Raw genomic sequence first — 20,699 nt, forward strand, 5'->3', positions numbered from 1 at the left:
CACTTCTATCACTGCTCTTTTGATGCATATGTATGTGAATTGTTGGGAATGGAGGGAGGCAGATCATGTGCAAGCAGATGGAAATAATTTAATTTAGCATCTTGGTTGAAAGGCCTTGTTCATTTGCTGTACTGTTCTATATTCTATGTTCTATAGCATGGTGGCATAGTCTGAGAAAGGCAAAAGGCAATATAATCATATGTAGCATTTGCTGGATTCAGAACCAGCAATGCAAGAAATTAAAGGAAATGTTGTTGATCTAGCAGCTTGAGGCACAGCGCAACATTTGGTTTTCTGCTGGCACAAAGCATGCGATGGCATCTTCCTTTAATTAAGCCAGTTCAACAATATCTTTATGCCTGTCGAATGATGTCTGGGCAAATAGTCTTTGCAGACTGTTGAATAGCTTGCATGTTGATTTTCATGCAGAGAATGCCATCTGTGTTTGAAGAACTGTTGAGGAATTATTTATCCAAACAGGTGGTTATGCCATTGTGTTCAGCTGTGGCATTTGACTTGCTGTCAAAAGTCACCCTCAGAGGTGAAACTTTTGTCACACAAAAATTAACTGACAGAGCCCTGTATTCTCAGCTCAATTATCGATGCAGTTGTATGTGAAACCATCACCCAAGCTGTTACCAGTCCAACCCAGCCTAGTGGTCCTCTGTATTTTTTTCCCATTATCCTTGGTAACAGACTTCCCAAGGGTCCCATGTGAATACTTGTGATGTTTCTGTGGACAACAAAGGCATGATTGCAACATAGACTTGGAGGGATCTGAGTTTGAAGAAAAATTAACCCTTGAATTCAGGACAATTGGCAGGTGGTGTTTTCATTCTGAGAAGGATGTACTTTTGACAGTATTTCCATCCACTATAATCCCTGTGAGATCTCCATTTCATTCTCTTACTTTTTCCATCTCTTTCAGTTTAGTCCCTTTTTCCACAAGTCAACTTCAGTAGTAATTTCCCTACTGTAGTTAACTGGTTCCTTGACTAAATTCCTTCAGTTATCAGACTCAATATTTAACCTATCATTCTTTGCTATTTGTACAATATTGATGACTCAATATTATTCCTTGGTTCAGCATTGTATTGAGTTGCTTCAGTCCAACAAAAACTTGTTTATGCCTCAACCACTCTTACACTTAACCCTTTATCCCACGCATCCTTCAAGAGCTGACTCACATTACTCTTCCATTGTACTATATTGGATTCACCTACCTGCCATCCATCAAGGGTCGGAAGCTCGTCTCCCTAGGTCATACTTCCACTTCCATTCATGACCCAAAATTTCTGCTATATTTTTCAAATTAAGCTGAGTGAAAACTCAAGGAATAGAACCTTCTGTTGACCAGGCATGTTACATTCCTCCACTAACCTGACATTGAATTCAATAGCTTAAGAAAATTACTTGATATTTCATTTAAATGTCCTTGAATTTTTTTTGTGTTATTCTTTCCTTACCCCATTATCTTTTACTCTCTCCTACATTCAACTTTTTTGTCACTGAGTTTCCATTTTTGCCACAGATATCAGGCATAGAAATGGGCTCTTTGGTCCACCACATCCATGCTGATCTTTTTGTCCATTCCCTTTCATGCCTTGCCTATTTAAGTGTCATAACCTTATCTGGCTTCAGATGCAATGTGTAGAGATGGGAAAAAGAGAAGGATGGTGCGGGCACGGGAAGAGCAAGAAATGGAGGCACAGGTATGTGAACTCTATAGGTTTTAAATAGCTTGTTAAGGAAGAAGCAGTGTTTTATTTAAAATCCTCCAGCTGCAGGGTCTGAGCCCAAGATGGCAGCGCCCATGCTCAGCAGCGGTCTCAAGGGGTTGCAAACTGGAACAGGGCGAACACCAGGATGGGTGGACGGCCAGGATCTAGGCAAGAGTCTGCATTTGGAGCACCAGGATTAGGGGGAACTCTTCCCCCCACCCTCCCCCCCCACCAAGCCCATTGAGAAGAAGCTGAGGAGGTAACTCCAAGGATTGTGACCATGGTGTCGGACCATGGAGGAGCCCTGCAGCTGAAGGACACATGCAGGCTGCGAGCTGATGGTGAGTTGGGGGGGGTCAAAGGACTCGCACCAGGAGACTGGTTCATGGGAATGAGGGTGCTGAGGGAAAGGAGAGTTCCCGAGGGACCCTGGGCACTGAAGGTTTCCTCATCATGTCAGAGGTTTGAATCTGGGCTTATAGAGTACAAAGGTGAATCCGCAGACACTATTTTGTTCCTCCTTCTCTGACTGTCGGGGTACCAGGCAATGGTAAATCTTTTCTTATGGCACATTAAAGACAATTTATTGTACTTTTACACTTGTTTTATTACATAACAGTAAATAGTATTTGTTCTCTTGCCATTGATGTCACTTGACTGTGTGTAACTTGGAGGTTACCTCTGCAGTGTTCCATGTACAACCACAGCAAAATTAATACATTTTACCAATATTCTTCATGATCAAAAAATGTTCCTGCTGCAATTTAGACATTTCCAAATAATTTTTAACTATTTTGTCAATATCCTCATAAGCTTTGCAGTTCAGATGTTCCCCTTCTTACAGTGGTCCGACTTATGAGTTTCCGAAGTTATGCCGGTTCAAATTCGTACTTTCATTTTCAAATTCTGATCTGTCCCGTGCTTGTTATGCTGGAGGATGGCAGTATCGTGCAAGAATATCGAACAGCTTACACTCTCATGATGCTGGCTCAACCACACTCGGAGACTGTGTAGTGATCATGCCAATGAGTGCACTGTAAACAATCCATCATGTCTACAAAATGCCCATGTGTGTCTCCTGCTTCTGGTGAGAAGTAAAAGAGGAAAGCAATTACCTTGGAGACAAACAGAGAAATTTGCAATGAAAAGAAACAATCTGTCCAATCAAAAATTAATGTCTTCCTGAAGAACCCTATGCCTGTTAAACCATCAACAAGTGTCGATGCCCCAGTGCGTTCTTTGAGCTGCATCTCCACCATCCCCACCAACCAGCAATTAATTTTAGTTCAATGCTTCAAACATTCTTCATGCCCACTAATGTACAGTTAATGGATTTTTTTCAGTATGGAGTGAAGTTATTCAAAATTTAATTATAAAAAATGGTAGATGTGGTTTATGATGGTTAAGTTAGAATGTAACCCCATTGTAAATTGAGGAAAACCTGTACACAAAAGTGCTGGTGAAACTTAGAAAGACACACAGCATCGATGGAAAACAAAAGACAGTCAATGTTTCAAGCCTGAGATCTTCAGGAGCTACCAAAAATTGGGCATATACCTGAATAAGAAGGTAATTGGTGGGGGGGGGGGGGGGGGAGAGGGAGAGCACCCACTAGCAGGTGATAGGTGATGAAGATAGGAGGGGAAAGATGAGAAGTGGGTTGAGAGATGATTAGGGGAGGGGTAGAGAAAATAGTTCTGTTAAGAGAAAGGAATGGAAGGGGCTAAGGAGATGAAGGATGGATAAGGGAAAGAGGGAATCAAGGGTTCAGGCCTTTTGGGATCAGGCCCAAAATGTCAACTGCCATGGGTACTGGATGATCAGTTGTATTTCTCCAACACTTTTGTGTGCGGATTTCAACCCCAGCATCTGGTGACATCTTGTTTTGTCCCATGTTCTGGTTCTTTTTAAAAGTTAAAATACTCACATTCAGGACCCATCTGATCCTTGAAGCTACTCATGTTTTTGTACAGAACCATGGAATACTACAGCACAGAAAACAGGCCATTTGACCCTTCTAGTCTGTGCTGAAACATTATTCTGCTTGTCCCACTGACCTGCACCCATTCCATAACCTTCCAGACCTCTCATCCATGCATCTATCCAATTTATCCTTAAAACTGAAGATCGAGTCTGCTCCCACCAGATCAGATGGTAGCTCATTCCACACTCCCACCACTCTCTGAGTGAAGAAGCTTCCCCAAATGTTCCCCTAACCCTTTCCCCTTTCACCCTAAAGCCAGGTCTTCACATATTTATCTCTCCTAATCTAAATGAGAAGAGCCTACTCTCAATTACTCCGTCTATATCCCTCATGGTTTTGTAAACCTTTATCAAATCTCCCCTCATTCTTCTGTACTCCAAGGAATAAAGTCCTAATCTGTTTTATCTTTCCATGTAATTCAACTACTAAAGACCTGGCAACATCCTAGTAAATCTTCTCTGCACTCTTTCAATCTTACTGATATCCTTCATTTGGCAACCAAAACTGCACACAATACTCCATATTTGGCCTCACCTTATACAATGTCACCATAACGTCCCAACTCCTGGACTCAATACTTTGATTTATGAAGGCCAAGATGCCAAAAGCTTTTTTTACAACCTGGCTACCTGTGATGCCACTTTCAGGGAATTATGTATCTGTATTCCCAGATCCCTTTGTTCCTCTGCACTCCTCAGTGGCCTATCATTTACTGTGTACATCCTTCCTTGGTTTGTCCTTCCAAAATGCAACACCTCATACTTGTCTGTATTAAACCCCATCTGCCATTTTCTTTCCCCTTTTTCCTGTTGGTCCAGATCCCACTGCAAGTTTTGAAAGCTTTCCTTGCTATCCATGATGCCTCCAATCTTCATGTCATCAGCAATTTACCAATTATCATTCAGATCATTGATATAGACAACAAACAACAATGGACCCAGCACTGATCCCTGAGGCACACCACTAATCACAGGCCTCCAGTCTGAGAAGCAATCATCCACTACCACTTTCTGTCTTCTCCCATTCAGCCAATTTTGAATCCAGTTTACAACCTCTCCATGGATACCTAGTGTCTGAACCTTCTGAACTAACCTCCCATGTGGGACTTAGTCTAAGGCAACATCCACAGCAGTCCCTCAACCGCTGAGTCCCTCGCTAGTCCACTGCAGTCATCAACGTCCTGTAGGGTCATCTCCCATACTACTTTACAATTGGAGATGTTCTCCCCATTTCTGCTCTCCTCTTAGCTGCTGCTGAGTACAGGATTTTATTTTCAATCACTATTGGCTCCTTTATCATGCTGTTTAAAGCATGTAAGGAGTCACCAACATTCGAACTGGGCAGTTGAACCCTTTCGAGCAGTGCTGTGCCTTCACTCTCCTAGATCTGCACCAGTGTAAGACTACCATTAAAAAAAAATCATACAACTTTACCACCCTATTTTCTGACATGGCCATTTTTAAAAGATCTATGGAACTGCTATGAGTTGTATACTGTCATCTTTTATTTTTGACATCCCAAAATGCATATCTCACTTGTCTGGATTAAACTCCATCTTCTATTTCCCTGCCCATATCTGTGGATGATTAAAATTCTGTGGCATTATTTGATAGCCCTCAACACTCTCCACAGCTTCATCTATCTTTCAGTGCATTAATCCACATCAGAAATGGGAGTGCATTGGTAGAAATGGAGGTGGAAGCTGTGGTGTGCTGTTAGACAGAATCAGACACACACAAGGTAATGACTGAACAACAGGCTTTAATCCACAAAAACCTCCACAGGCTTATATTCCAGAGGGTGATTGACACCTGACTGGGTGGGGCTTGATCCATTCAGGCCAACTGATTGGCACCTGGCCAGGTGTTGTCCTGTCCCCTTACACTTCTGCAGGTACAGAGGTTGCCCCCTGCAGTAGGCCGGTGGTGTACCACCACAGAAGCGGGCTGTTAAATATTTATCTGCTAGGGTTTTCCAAAGAAATGCCATCTGTTCACAAGTAAACTGCTGGCATTTCCATGCATAAAGATCCAAATTCATATCCACAAAAACCTATTGCTGCAAGAAATAGATTTTTGTAATCGCCTAACTTTATTTAAACTTTTAAAAATTTAAATTTGACTAAATTTGATAGTTAATGAACGTTTAGCAGAAATATTCAAACTTTTGATAGGTGTCCAGGAAGGGTGTAAAGGCTGTCTGGGCTCTTCCTCTGGCAGCTCAAGAGGCACAGGAAGAAAAGGAAGTGAGGCTTTAAAACAAAAGCCAAAAAGCAAACTGAAGAACATGAAAGGAGAAATAAAGGAGATTGAAAATTTTAAATCAAAGAATAGAATGAATTGATTTAGTAGAATTAACGTGATTTGGTACCATCGACATGAGGCCTTGAAGTGCCCAAATTGAAAACCCTGAACTTCAACGTTTTTCCCCCAACTGTCTGCTTGAGTGGGTTCAATAATTGTCAGTGATGATCAAAGCTTGCTTCAGAATGTTATCAACGATGGGGTTTTGTAAAGATTGTGTGTGTGAGTAAGCAGGGCAGGCCTGAGTGAAAGGAGTTGTTTGCATTGCAGGTCTTCAGGCAGGGAGCATGAGTGAGATGGTCTGCTGGATTTCTACCAACTCTTCCTCGACACTTGTGCATGTAGAGTCAGAGTAGTACAGCATAGAAATTGACCCTTTGGCTCACAATGTCTATACGAACCATTTTGTTTACCTACACTAATGGTATTTACCCAAATTAGGGTATATCTTCCAGTGCCTTGGCTGTACAAATTTCCATCTAAATGCCTCTTAAACTGAAAAGTTGCTTGTGATTTCACCATTTTCTCTGATAGCACATTCCAGCTATTAGCTATTTGCTCCTCGTATCCCTTGAAAATTCCTTCCTCTCACCTTAAACCTTTGTTTCCTTGTTTTTGATACCCCATTGAAGGAAAAAGACCCTATCTATTGTTTATACACATGTGATAGTACAATTTTGTGGACCAATTTTTAGCGTAAAATTTAGGGAGTTGACCATTACATGCATACTACTTTTCACTGCTTAAGTACTTGTGTCGTTCAAGGCATCGGAGCTCGGATTGGTGGTGGTGGTTGGGGGGGGGGGGGGGGTCACTTTACACATGATATATGGGAAATACCAGATTTTTTTGGCCAAAATATAGGAGGTTGACTTGTACATGGCATGCCTTTCAGAATGTTACTTAGTAACTGGTCATCTCCGTTGTTCCACAGAAAACCAGCCCAGATTCTCCAACCTCTTCCGATAATTAAATTTCACCATTCCAGGCAACGTCTAAGTGAATTTCCAATGCATTCCTTCCAGTGTTGTAGAAAGATACTTAAGCCACAAAGAGAGAAAGAGAATGAAATGGGTCAATATGTTAACGTAATGATAGCCTAAACATAATTTTTAAAAAAAAATTAAACTTATTCTAGATTACAAATAATAATCTGAATATATTTCTAAAAATGAGGAAAATAATAACAAATGGGAAAACATAAATAGAGGAACAATTGAACTGCACACTAAAATGTAACAAATCAAAAGTTGAAGGAGAAAGCCATCATGGCTGAAGAGCTGAATGGTTTTTTCTGCCCAGAGAAGATATTATCCATAAATGCACATTAAGAATCAACAAAATGAATTTAAAACACAATTGCACATAAAAGATTGCTGGAGTGACCATGATGAAACACACCAACATACTGAATGTGAATGGAGGTAAACATTCCAAGTCACATTGTTTGAAAAGATAAGCCAATTCAAGAAGGACGGGGCAGTCATGTTAATAAAAACTTGATCACAGCTTTAGTCGGAAGAATATTGGTAACCAACAAATATAAACTCCATAGATACATGCCAATCGACCTGGTAGCTGTTGAAAATACAGTGAAATGAATATATAAATATTATTAGAGAAGCTTGATGCAAAAGTGGAATTTGTAATAATAGCAAAGATTAATTTTCACTTTAAGTGAAATAGATCAAGTACCAAAGATAACAAATCTCATGCTATTTTTTAAGAATAGTATTTTTTCTGAAGCTCATTGTACTGAGCTGATGAGCAGGGATTTCAGATCTGCTGATAAGAAATAAATCTGAATTACACATAAACCTAACAAGGGAATATCAAGATTATTATTATAATGATGCGTCTTAAGTTTGTTTTTTAATTGAGACCAACATTCTTTTAAAGGCCAACAAACAGTAGAAGATTGAGACAAAAAATATAACTATAAATGGATGCAATTACATATGAAGAATGGATGTACTTAAAGCAGTATTTGTTTGCCTTGTTAAACAGGAATGCCTGCAGATGCTCTGATTGCAATGTAATACACAAATGTGCTGGAGAACCTCAGCAGGTCAAGCAGTGTCCAGAGGAACGGAAGGGATGTAACTAATGTTTTGGGCCTGAGCAGAAAGCAGACAGGTGCCTGGATAATGGTAGGGGGAAGAGGGAAGAAGGGGCAGGGGGAGGAGCACAGGCCAATAGGCAAAAGGGTTTGAATCTTGAGCCACTTGCAAGGAGTTTGTATGTTCTTCCCTGGCTAGTGTGGGTTTTCCCCGGGTACTCGGTTTTCTCCTATGCTCCAAAACTTGCGGGGTGTCACTGGCCAGCTTGGTTTTCATTGGGCAGAATCGGCTTCAACTGTGTTGTAAAAAAAGAGAGAAATTGGTGAGAGGTAATATCGGATAGGGTAGCTCTCTGAATGGAGAGGGATGGGGAGCTGGAAGAAAGGAGACAGAAGGATCAGATAAGAAAGGTGAGGAGGAGTCGATTGGAAAGTGGGGAAATTGATGTTAATGCCATCTGTTGGAGAATGCCCAAATGGAATATTAAATGTCGTCTAGGTTGTGTCTATGGTTGTTTCAGGTCGCCAGAATACCCCAACGTAAAGCCACCTAAAATACCCGAATGCGGCTGTTGGGAGGCCGCCTCAAAGCAGAGAACCCTGACCCGAGGAGTACTTACCCAACCCTCCTCGGGTAGGTGTATTCTCCGCTTCTGAGGCTCCCCCTAGACACCTAAAAGCGGGAAGGACTACGGCCACGTTTGCTCCATGGCACCTCTCCCCACTGCGGATCTTTCAGATGCCAGAATAGCACCTTCAGCGCTGCTGCCTGAATGTCGGTTCGGACACACCCGCAGCCGTCTCCGGACCTGCATTCTCTCAGCTATTCCACTTGAAAGTGGTTTACTACTCTAATCTGTTATGAGTGTGTGTAGGTCTGAATAATACTTGGGACAAAATATGTTACATTATTGTAGCTTAGTGTTTTGTTAAGCCTTAAATTCCTCCAAGTATAAATCTTTGAACGATGATCAAATTCGATTGCTTGTGATGACTAAATAAATTGATAGGGCAGAGAGAAGCATCGGAATCTCTGGTGGTGTAGTGAGGAACGATTCACCATCACCTTAAAAGTTCACCTGTTCCATTTTGAATATACCAGTTTGATGAGGTAGTAGGAATCACAAATTATGTTGGTGGTGGGAGTTCCACATTGAAATGAACACCGGGGTGGGGGGCTGCTTCATCTTTGTCACTATATTCTGAAAGAAAGAAACTAATAATTTAAAATGAGGAAGTATACTTTCAAAAGTAAAATTTTCCATAATATCATGTTTTCCCATTACTCGCCAAGAGAAACAAAAACTAATGTTTTCCTACACTGTCAAAAAGTATTTCCTTGAATGCTGCTGTACATCTGCCCCTTGGAGTACTTGTATCACTACTTGTAAAATCAGGAAAAACATTTTGTTTTCCTGTGACCAGGCTTCCAAATCTACTCCAAGTAGAAAGGATTAAGTAATACAGCCCTTGGAGGAAATCATCATTGTAAATGAACCAAGGCCAGTGGATTGAGTTAAAATGTGTATCATAGTTCACAACATATTAAAAAACACAAGGCCTGGAATGGGGAACTATAATTTGGCCCAAATGAATAACAACTTGCACACAGCAGGCAGATGCTTTCAGTTTTACTGAGTAAGCAAGTAAATCCATAAACATCCATATGAGTGTTTGTACTGTGACGCTGACACAAAACACCACATTTCATGACTTGTTCATGGCAATATATTCTGATTCTGAATCCAGTCATTAAATGAGTGATTTGCCAACTATTGATTGTTTATCTGAATAACTGTGGCAGGGCTATTTAATCTTTGTGGAACCAGCTCATTTTTCTTGATTCAATACATCTTTACAGCATTGAACAACAACTGCCTCGGGTTTATGTTAAATTCTTGATTCTGCAAAAGTATCTGATGAGATCGAGTATCCCACTTAATGCATTCTGGTTCAAGACCCTATAGTATTAGGAAATAGCAAGCAACTTATCTTCCTGATTGCATTGGAGAATGCCTCGGGATGTAAATTGTTCAGTAACGGAGATTTAAATATTTTTTTCTCAAAAGCAACTATTAGATATTGTTCAATTCTATCAAGCTGAGAAAGTGACTGGTAAACTATCACAAAGGTTTGCCGCTATTTTTCTGGAATTTTCTCCATTCTTCCATCCCAGAAGATTCTTCTCTTCTTTGGCTTGGCTTCGCGGACGAAGATTTATGGAGGGGGTAAAAAGTCCACGTCAGCTGCAGGCTCGTTTGTGGCTGACCAGTCCGATGCGGGACAGGCAGACACGATTGCAGCGGTTGCAAGGGAAAATTGGTTGGTTGGGGTTGGGTGTTGGGTTTTTCCTCCTTTGCCTTTTGTCAGTGAGGTGGGCTCTGCAGTCTTCTTCAAAGGAGGCTGCTGCCCGCCAAACTGTGAGGCGCCAAGATGCACGGTTTGAGGCGTTATCAGCCCACTGGCGGTGGTCAATGTGGCAGGCACCAAGAGATTTCTTTAGGCAGTCCTTGTACCTTTTCTTTGGTGCACCTCTGTCATGCTGGCCAGTGGAGAGCTCGCCATATAATACGATCTTGGGAAGGCGATGGTCCTCCATTCTGGAGACGTGACCCATCCAGCGCAGCTGGATCTTCAGCAGCGTGGACTCGATGCTGTCGACCTCTGCCATCTCGAGTACCTCGACGTTAGGGGTGTGAGCGCTCCAATGGATGTTGAGGATGGAGCGGAGACAACGCTGGTGGAAGCGTTCTAGGAGCCGTAGGTGGTGCCGGTAGAGGACCCATGATTCGGAGCCGAACAGGAGTGTGGGTATGACAACGGCTCTGTATACGCTTATCTTTGTGAGGATTTTCAGTTGGTTGTTTTTCCAGACTCTTTTGTGTAGTCTTCCAAAGGCGCTATTTGCCTTGGCGAGTCTGTTGTCTATCTCATTGTCGATCCTTGCATCTGATGAAATGGTGCAGCCGAGATAGGTAAACTGGTTGACCGTTTTGAGTTTTGTGTGCCCGATGGAGATGTGGGGGGGCTGGTAGTCATGGTGGGGAGCTGGCTGATGGAGGACCTCAGTTTTCTTCAGGCTGACTTCCAGGCCAAACATTTTGGCAGTTTCCGCAAAGCAGGACGTCAAGCGCTGAAGAGCTGGCTCTGAATGGGCAACTAAAGCGGCATCATCTGCAAAGAGTAGTTCACGGACAAGTTTCTCTTGTGTCTTGGTGTGAGCTTGCAGGCGCCTCAGATTGAAGAGACTGCCATCCGTGCGGTACCGGATGTAAACAGCGTCTTCATTGTTGGGGTCTTTCATGGCTTGGTTCAGCATCATGCTGAAGAAGATTGAAAAGAGGGTTGGTGCGAGAACACAGCCTTGCTTCACGCCATTGTTAATGGAGAAGGGTTCAGAGAGCTCATTGCTGTATCTGACCCGACCTTGTTGGTTTTCGTGCAGTTGGATAATCATGTTGAGGAACTTTGGGGGACATCCGATGCGCTCTAGTATTTGCCAAAGCCCTTTCCTGCTCACGGTGTCGAAGGCTTTGGTGAGGTCAACAAAGGTGATGTAGAGTCCTTTGTTTTGTTCTCTGCACTTTTCTTGGAGCTGTCTGAGGGCAAAGACCATGTCAGTGGTTCCTCTGTTTGCGCGAAAGCCGCACTGTGATTCTGGGAGAATATTCTCAGCGACACTAGGTATTATTCTATTTAGTAGAATCCTAGCGAAGATTTTGCCTGCAATGGAGAGCAACGTGATTCCCCTGTAGTTTGAGCAGTCTGATTTCTCGCCTTTGTTTTTGTACAGGGTGATGATGGTGGCATCACGAAGATCCTGAGGCAGTTTACCTTGGTCCCAACAAAGCTTGAAAAACTCATGCAGTTTGGCATGCAGAGTTTTGCCGCCAGCCTTCCAGACTTCTGGGGGGATTCCATCCATACCTGCTGCTTTGCCACTTTTCAGTTGTTCGATTGCCTTATATGTCTCATCCAGGGTGGGAACCTCATCCAGCTCTAGCCTTAGGGGCTGTTGAGGGAGCTGGAGCAGGGCGGAATCTTGGACTGAGCGGTTGGCACTGAAAAGAGATTGGAAGTGTTCTGACCATCGGTTGAGGATGGAGATCTTGTCGCTGAGGAGGACTTTGCCGTCTGAGCTGCGCAGCGGGCTTTGGACTTGGGGTGAGGGGCCGTACACAGCCTTTAGAGCCTCGTAGAAACCCCTGAAGTCGCCAATGTCCGCGCTGAGCTGTGTTCGTTTGGCGAGGCTAGTCCACCACTCATTTTGGATCTCCCGGAGTTTGCGCTGAAGATGGCTGCATGCGCGACGGAAGGCTTGTTTCTTCTCTGGACAGGACGGCTTTGTAAGGTGAGCCTGGTGGGCAGCTCGCTTCTTTGCCAGCAGCTCCTGGATTTCCTGGCTGTTTTCGTCAAACCAGTCCTTGTTTTTCCTGGAGGAGAAGCCCAGTACCTCTTCAGTGGATTACAGTATGGTAGTCTTCAACTGATCCCAGAGGGTTTCAGGGGACGGGTCCGTGAGGCGGGTTGCAACGTCGAGCTTTGCTTTGAGGTTTGCCTGGAAGTTTCCTCTCGCTTCGTCTGACTGCAGTTTTCCAACATTGAACCTCTTTCTGGGGGCTTTATTGTTCCTGGGCTTTGGCTTGAAGTGAAGGTTGAGCTTGCAGCGAACCAGCCGGTGGTCAGTGTGGCATTCCGCGCTAGGCATGACCCTGGTGTGGAGCACATCTTGTGTGTCACTTTCTCGCACCAGGATGTAGTCCAGGAGGTGCCAGTGTTTGGATCGGGGATGCATCCAGGTGGTCTTAAGGCTGTCCCTCTGCTGAAAAAGGGTGTTTGTAATGACAAGCCGCTGTTCTGCGCAGAGCTCCAACAGGAGGCGCCCATTGTCGTTGCACTTGCCGACGCCATGCTTGCCCAGGATTCCTGGCCAGGTTTCTGAGTCTTTGCCGACACGAGCGTTGAAGTCGCCCAGGATGACAACCTTGTCGGCTGTAGGGGTACGTTGGATGAGGTTGCGCAGGTCGGTGTAGAACTTGTTCTTTTCTGCTGGTTCCGCCTGGAGGGTTGGAGCATAGACACTGATGAGGGTGATGTGACGCTTGTTTTGAAGTGGGAGTCGCATGGACATGATTCGGTCCGAGAGGCCTGTCGGAAGGTTTTCGAGTTTGGAGGCAATGAAGCTCTTGACCATGAAGCCTACACCAGATAGGCGTCGTTCATCCGAAGGCTTGCCAGACCAGTAGAGTGTGTAGCCCGCGCCGCGTTCTTGGAGGCTGCCTACATCTGCCAGGCGGACTTCACTGAGAGCGGCTATGTCGATGTCAAGTCTGAGGAGTTCATGTGCAATGAGGGCAGACCGACGTTCAGGTCGATGGCTGTCAGTCTTGTCTAGCATGGTTCTGATGTTCCAGCATGCTAGCTTGAGTTTGTGAGCATCTTTTGAGGGGGAGGACGTGGAGGGGGAGGACGTGGAGGGGGAGGACGTGGAGGGGGAGGACGTGGAGGGGGAGGACGTGGAGGGGGAGGACGTGGAGGGGGAGGACGTGGACCTGTCCTCGGGCCTGCGCAAAGGAGCTTTTAGGTGGAGTGCAGTGCGCGCAGTACTGGCCCCACCCTTTACACCCATGGTTCGTGTGCCGTGGCCAAGCAAGCTGGGACGTGGCAGCGAGGTCCTTGGGTCGTAGGTTTTATATCGGAGTGGCCTTCTCCTATGCAGGTTTCTTACCCGGGCTGGAGGGGTCTGCCTCCCCTCCTAGGTCGGTCCATACTGCCCGGACCGGGGCCGGGGCCGCCGCTGCTCTCCCTGTGCCCGGACTGGGGCCGCCGCCTCCCCCTTGCTCCTGCCCGTATCGGGGCCGCCGCCGTCTACCCTTCGCCCGGACCGGGGCCGGGGCCGCTGCTGCTCTCCCTGTGCCCGGACTGGGGCCGCCGTCTCCCCCTTGCTCCTGCCCGGATCGGGGCCGCCGCCGTCTACCCTTCGCCCGGATCGGGGCCGCCGCCGTCTACCCTTCGCCCAGACCGGGGCCGGGGCCGCTGCTGCTCTCCCTGTGCCCGGACTGGGGCCAGATTACAAGATGTTAAAAAAGCCTTTAGGTATAATGCTGATGTATTTGCTTGGTGCTAGCGAAGCTAATTGAAATCAGTGTCATTATAGCGTAATACATATCAAGGTACCTTTGCTCTATTCTCCCAGAACTAGTTGCAGCCCCTGCCCTTCCCAAAGATGTGTGTGCTATTGTACTAGGAATGTGCAGAAACCTACCCTCTACTGCAGATATTTTCACAGTGATATCACCTTTTCGTACGGAGAGGCTGCTCTATGTTCTTCTGATTTGCAGACTGTGGGTGAGTGATCTAGTCACTCTACATTGGGATATGGGACCAAGGCTGCGTCCTGACTGACATCGTGAATGCAGGTCATAGAGAGAGACTGGCAGCATCCATTCTGTGATAATAGACCAGCTGGATCCTATATTCTCTCTCATCATCTTCTGTTTGTTGTGACGGAGGTTGTTGACTGCCCCTTTGTTTGCCTGCATAGCTCTTTGCAGCCATGGAGTTTTTCTACACCAATGAAAATTCCTGATGATGGCTTGCATTTGCTAACCTCGTATCTTAGTGCTGAGCATCTGCAATTTTCCCCGTTGGGCCAGCCTGTTCAACACCAGCAAGGTTTGCAGCAGCAGGTAGCAATGGAGAGAGTGTGGCTCATGCCAGGTTCTTGGCATCTAAGTCTCCAGAAACTTCCTGTGTGGATGTCTGTTTCATTTTAAAAAGTACTCATAGAAACTATCCGTTTCGATGGAAGGACCAAGCTTGCTGTGATGAGTCACCACATGATGGGACTAATTTAGATATACAGCCTGGGGAAACAAAAGGTCTCTACAGCCCATGAGCCCATGTCTCCCAAATAACCAATTACAATCCCCACGATTTATTGAGACTTCAGACTCACAACATATTGCTTGCCTCTAAATTTCAGGGCAGCTCCTCTGTTAAGGGACAAATGGGAATAGCAATGCATCTCTGCCTTGCCAGTGAAGCCCACATTTCTTGAATAAGTCATTAAAGAGTCAAGAACACAAATAAACTCAGCTGTAATATTCCTCATGATTGAATAATCTTCAGAATTCATCATCAAAACCTTGTGAAGAATGGCCACAAGGCAAGATATTAGGGCTACTCCTGATCTCCTATCAGAACTATGCGAATGATCCTGAATTAGTAAAAATAAGGCGAGTTTTTTGCTGTTTTGGCAGGTTGACAACAAATGCTTCACTGGGGATATGTTTGTGGATTGAAACCCTATTGGCAAAATCTTTCCCTCAAAGTGTTTTGATGCAATATGAAGGGGAAGAAATGGATGGAAAAAGAAATAATTGTGAATCAAATCACCTAGTGCAGAGATGCAGTATACTGCAGCACTGTAACTAGTACTGCATGGAATTTGTGTAACTAGTAATGCGTGCAGTGTGCATAACTAGTATGGCAATGAGCATGTGTCACTAGTACGGCATGGAATGTGTGTATCTAGTGTGGCATGGGGCGTGTGTCACTAGAGTGGTGTGGGGCGGGTGTGGCGTGGGGTGCGTGTCACTTGGAATGTGTGGAGCGTGTGTCACTAGGAATGCGTGGAGCGCGTGTCACCAGTGCGGCGTGGAGCGTGTGCCACTAATGCATGGAGTGTTTAACTAGTAGCACATGGAGTGTGTGTCATTTGTGTGGCATGGAGCATGTGTCACTAGTGTGGCATGGAGCACGGGTCACTAGGAATACGTGGAGCGTGTGTCACTAGCGTGGTATGGAGCGCGTGTCACTAGGAATGCGTGGAGCACGTGTCACTAGGAATGCGTGGAGCACGTGTCACTAGGAATGTGTGGAGCACGTGTCGCCAGTGTGGCGTAGAGTGTCTGTCACCAGTGCAGCGTAGAGCGTGTGCCACTAATGCATGGAGTGTTTAATTAGTAGCGCATGGAGTGTGTGTCATTAGTGCAGCATGGAGCACGTGTCACTAGTAATGTGTGGCACTTGTGACACCAGTGTGGCGTGGAGCACGTGCCACTAGTAATGCGTGGAGCGCATGTCAACAGTGTGGCATGGAGTGTGTGTCATGGTACAATAAGGTGGCTTTGATGAATTGTGAGGTTATATTTCTTCTTGAACTTCCGTTGTGCTTTTGCATGATGGAGTGAAAACTTGAAATTGTATATCAATTTTTCTAAATATCAATTGTCTGTTTTCTACAGGTTTGTTCAAGTGCATATACTTTGAGGATGAAAATGAATTTTAAAAAAAATTGATAAATTAATTAAATCGAATTTTGACCTTTTGGATATGGAACTGACTGTGGGTCAGTACCATACACAGATGTTTAGGATTCGAGTTTCCAACAGTAATACTGAAAAATGGGAAGATGTCTCCTTTCAAATTTTTGACTCTATCTTAATATTTCTTACAGCTTTCCTTTGCTGCCACTACGCCAGTCCTAGCCGATAAGAAGAAGTATCCCTATTTCTTCCGAACAGTTCCATCAGACAATGCAGTCAATCCTGCAGTCGTCAAGTTCCTCAAACATTTTCACTGGCGTAGGGTGGGGACCTTGACCCAAGATGTACAACGGTTCTCTGAGGTATGATTGTGCATTTAAATACCAAATGATACATACATATTGGACAACCCATCATCAATATTAATAATGTTGATAAATTCATTGTTGCCAGTGGAAGATTATTTGCCTTTTCCTCATGTTATATTATGAGCAATCTCTAACTGTGCAAGAATGTGGGTTTAACTCTTCATTTCCTGCAGTGTCTCTACTGTTTTTTATTTACTAATCCAGATTATTAATGATATATTGTGACATAAGTTCTAAGATATAAGCATGAAGATTGATGAAATTAATAGCTCAAACTATTATGATCCAATTGCAAATCCACTCATACAACAGATCGTTCAACAGAGTTGTTATTTTCAAAGGGGTACATATACTCAAAGGTGAACAGTGGAACCTTGGGATACAAATACATAGATCCCTGAAGTTGCTGTTGAAGTTGATTGTGTGGTTAAGAAGGGATATGATGTCCTGGCCTTCATTAAACAAGGGATTGGATTCAAGAACCATGAGGTAATGTTGCAGCTCTATAAATCTCTGGTTAGAGCACACTTAGAATATTGTGTTCAGTTCTCGTTATCTCATTATTAGGAAGAACTTCGAAGCTTCAAAGAGGGTGCAGAGGAGATTTACCAAGATGCTGCCTGGATGTGAAATCATGTCTTATTAAGAATGGTTGAGCAAGCTAGGGCTTTTCTCTATCAGTGATGGAGAATAAGGTATATAAGATTATGAAAGGCATTGATAGAGAGGACAGCCAGCACCTTTTCCTATGGCAGTAATGGCCAATACCAGAGGATATATGTTGACGTTAAGTAGAGGAGACTTTAGGGGAGGTAGGTTTTTTACCTAGACAGTTGTGGGTGCCTGGAATGCATTTCCAGGGGTGGTGATTGAGGCTGAAGCAATTGGGACATTTTACAGACTCTGTGATAGGCATAAAGATATAAGAAAATTGAAGGATTATGGGCTCTTCAGGGAGGGAAAGGTAAGATAGATGTAGAGTAGGTTTATGTACATTTGCACAACATTGCAGGCCATAGAGTCTGTACTCTGGTATGCTGTTTTGTCATGTGAGGTTTTGTCATGTGTGACACCTCACAGCATGGTTATGAAAGTCATCTTTTAGTAGTAGAGAGAATTTTATTTCACAATCAGTCACAACCCAAGAAGATAGCCTGGTTCTCATAGCTTTAGTTGTGTTGAGATAGTCTGAGAAGGTGTTTAATCAGCATTTACTGATGTCCAACCATAATTGTATTCATAAACCACATGAACATGTAAATGTTAGCACTCACCCCTGGCAATGCATTCCCCCCTCTCTATGTAAAAAAAAACCTGCAGTATCTCTGAACTTTCCTCTACACATCTTGAACAAATATCCTCTGGTATTGGCCATCACTGCCGTGAGTAAAATGCTGCTGTCTTCATGGTCTTGTACATTTCCATTAGGTCAGTTCATTTTCCTTTAATGTGCGTGCACAGCTGTGGCACAACCAATCTCTGCTCCAAATTTTTAACAGCTATTTCTATTAAATTTACCTCTAATGACGCAAGATAAAATCACTACTGAGAAATCAGAAGGATGTATACAGGGCACACCACAGGAAATCTGTGATTTGATTACATCCACTTGGCACTGGCAGTGAAACTCATTAGCTGCATTATTTCTTGTTCTTTGGATTAAGTGAATTTTATTTGAACAAATCTTGAACACATCACTAGCAGTACAGAATGATTGTCCATGGAGCTGGTAATTACCTATGTATGTTATTGAGCTGCATTGATGTAAATCAAAATTATGAAGTATTTTTATGAGAGTTTGAGCAGAAAGAAACAATCATTAATTGTGTAAATTAAAATAACTGTGTATTAGGTGGAAAATACTTGCAATATATCAGTGGTAAATGGGAAAGCCTGCAGACGTTGTGATTGTAGTTCAACACACAAACTGCTGAAGTAACTCAGGTCACGTGGCGCATACAGGAAGTAAAGGGTAACCAATGTTTCGGACAGAGTATCTCTAGCCCTTTTGGGAATTACCTCAGATGCTGTGTGATCTGCTGAACTTCTCCAGCACTTCTGTGCAATGTAAAGCGACAGCATTCGATCTGATGCATCACCCGCACTTGCCCTGTATTAGCCCTGCAATCATGCAGGCTCTTACAGCTGTGAGCTTCCCAATGACTTGAACTTTGTTCCATAATTCTTCTGTGAATAGAATAGGACTCAACACCCCTCTCTTTACTTGGATCTTGGACTTTCCAACAGAAGGACCTCGGTCTCTGCGAGTTGGCAGCAGAACATCAGGTGCCATCAAGCTGATCACTGGTGCACCTAAGGACTGTGTGCTCAGCCCACTTCTGTTTATGCTACTGTTCCATGACTGCAATTCCAATGGTATCATCAGGTTTGCAGATGACACAATGACACAACAGTAGTCGGCCTCGTTGGCAACAACAATGAGTCGCACTATAGAGAAGAGGTGGAAAATCTCGTGGAATGGTGTGAGTAACAACCTGAGTCTCGACATGGACAAGATGAAGGAGATGATCGTGAACTTCAAGAGGACCAGGAATGACCACCCTCCACTACACATCTACATTGGAATGGAGGTCAATCCACAGGACCATAAGAGTGGCAGAGAGGATTACAGGTCTTTCACTCCCCCCCTCCCCCATCGGTGTGGTTTTTTGGGATCATTGTCTGATCAGGGCATGCAATATCATTGAGGACATCTTCCACCCTGCACACAACATCATTCAGCTGCTCCTGTTGGGGAAGAGATACAGGAGTATCAGAGCCAGCACCACCAGGCTGAGGAACAGGCTGAGGGCAGTGAGAATGCTGAACGTCCAAAGAAGCTGCTCACACTAACCATCCGAGACTCTCATTTGTACGAAACAGTATTTATTTATTTTTATCGTTAAAAATTGCTTGACCTGCATATTATTTGTCTGTATGTGAGCTATGTCAGGTTGTGCATCTGCATGTTTTGTATCAAGGACCGGAGTCTGCTATTTCATCAGGTTGTACTTGTACAATCAGATGACAATAAACTTGATATATTGCTGAAAGAGAGCTCAGTGGACCCTTCCTGAAGCTCAGTCCTCTACCTTGCCTTGGTAGTCATTGATGCCATGAGCTGAGAAACAGGCATATAGAAACAATTGAAATTGATTTAAATTTTTTTTTAATACATCATTTAAGGGCAACAAAAATTAAAACAGGTTTATCTAAAACTCATTAAACTAGTTAATTAAAACAAATATGTTATGAACTTAAAATAGCTAAACTATTTTTGGTAAAAGATAGCAACCCCATTCATCAGCTGTGTTTGATGCACCAGCCTCCGCTGCCAAATGCTGAGGGGTCAGTTACAAACAACATCTGGCCCTTCAGCTAGGTAAGTAACAGAATTGACCCAGGGCTGCATTTGATCACCAGCACACTGTAAACAAGAGAAGGCACCTCGTTCTAGAAAGTGCTGATATGTGCACTCCAGATAGGCAATAGTTCTCCATGGACCTGCTGCCAACCAGTAATGCAATCAGCATTTAATAACTAAATGATGTTGCTTACAGTCTTAAAGCATTTAGTTCTTAAAAATTAACTAAATTTTGTCATGAATTTTTTTCAAAGCCTTAAAATTTTAGGTACAATAATCACTCAGGCTTAAGATTAGGACCTGATGATGTGCATAATTTGTTTCCTGTGAAGATCCTGATTCATGTCTGCATATTATCAAAAACTAGTAATTCAAATACCATATGGTGAAGCTTGCTATTTATGCAAATATCATTGAGCTTGGTTCAAGATACAATTACAAAAGTCAAAGTTCTGAAGAAAAGCAACATGTATTAAAGGGTCATTTTTGCTTTTATAATGATTGTAACTTATACTCAAGTTTATTGTTATCTGATTGTACAAGTAGAACTCGACAAAACAGTATTCTCCAGTCCTTGGTGCAAAACATGGAGACACACAACTAGACATAGCACACATACAGGCAAATACT

The 20,699-nt window shown here is 43.7% G+C and overlaps 1 protein-coding gene across 4 annotated transcripts in view; it reads left to right on the forward strand.

The window, feature by feature from the left end:
* Positions 1-20,699, forward strand: part of gabbr2 (gamma-aminobutyric acid (GABA) B receptor, 2) — an 811,906-nt gene that overhangs the window by 434,781 nt on the left and 356,426 nt on the right. For all 4 annotated transcript variants that reach the window (XM_069913637.1, XM_069913635.1, XM_069913636.1 and 1 more), the window contains exon 3: positions 16,529-16,699. In XM_069913637.1, coding sequence (XP_069769738.1) covers positions 16,529-16,699 — 171 coding nt within the window. The remainder of the gene's footprint in view (positions 1-16,528; positions 16,700-20,699) is intronic.

This window comes from Narcine bancroftii, chromosome 1 (assembly GCF_036971445.1).
Source record: "Narcine bancroftii isolate sNarBan1 chromosome 1, sNarBan1.hap1, whole genome shotgun sequence".
Taxonomy (NCBI): Eukaryota; Metazoa; Chordata; class Chondrichthyes; order Torpediniformes; family Narcinidae; genus Narcine; species Narcine bancroftii.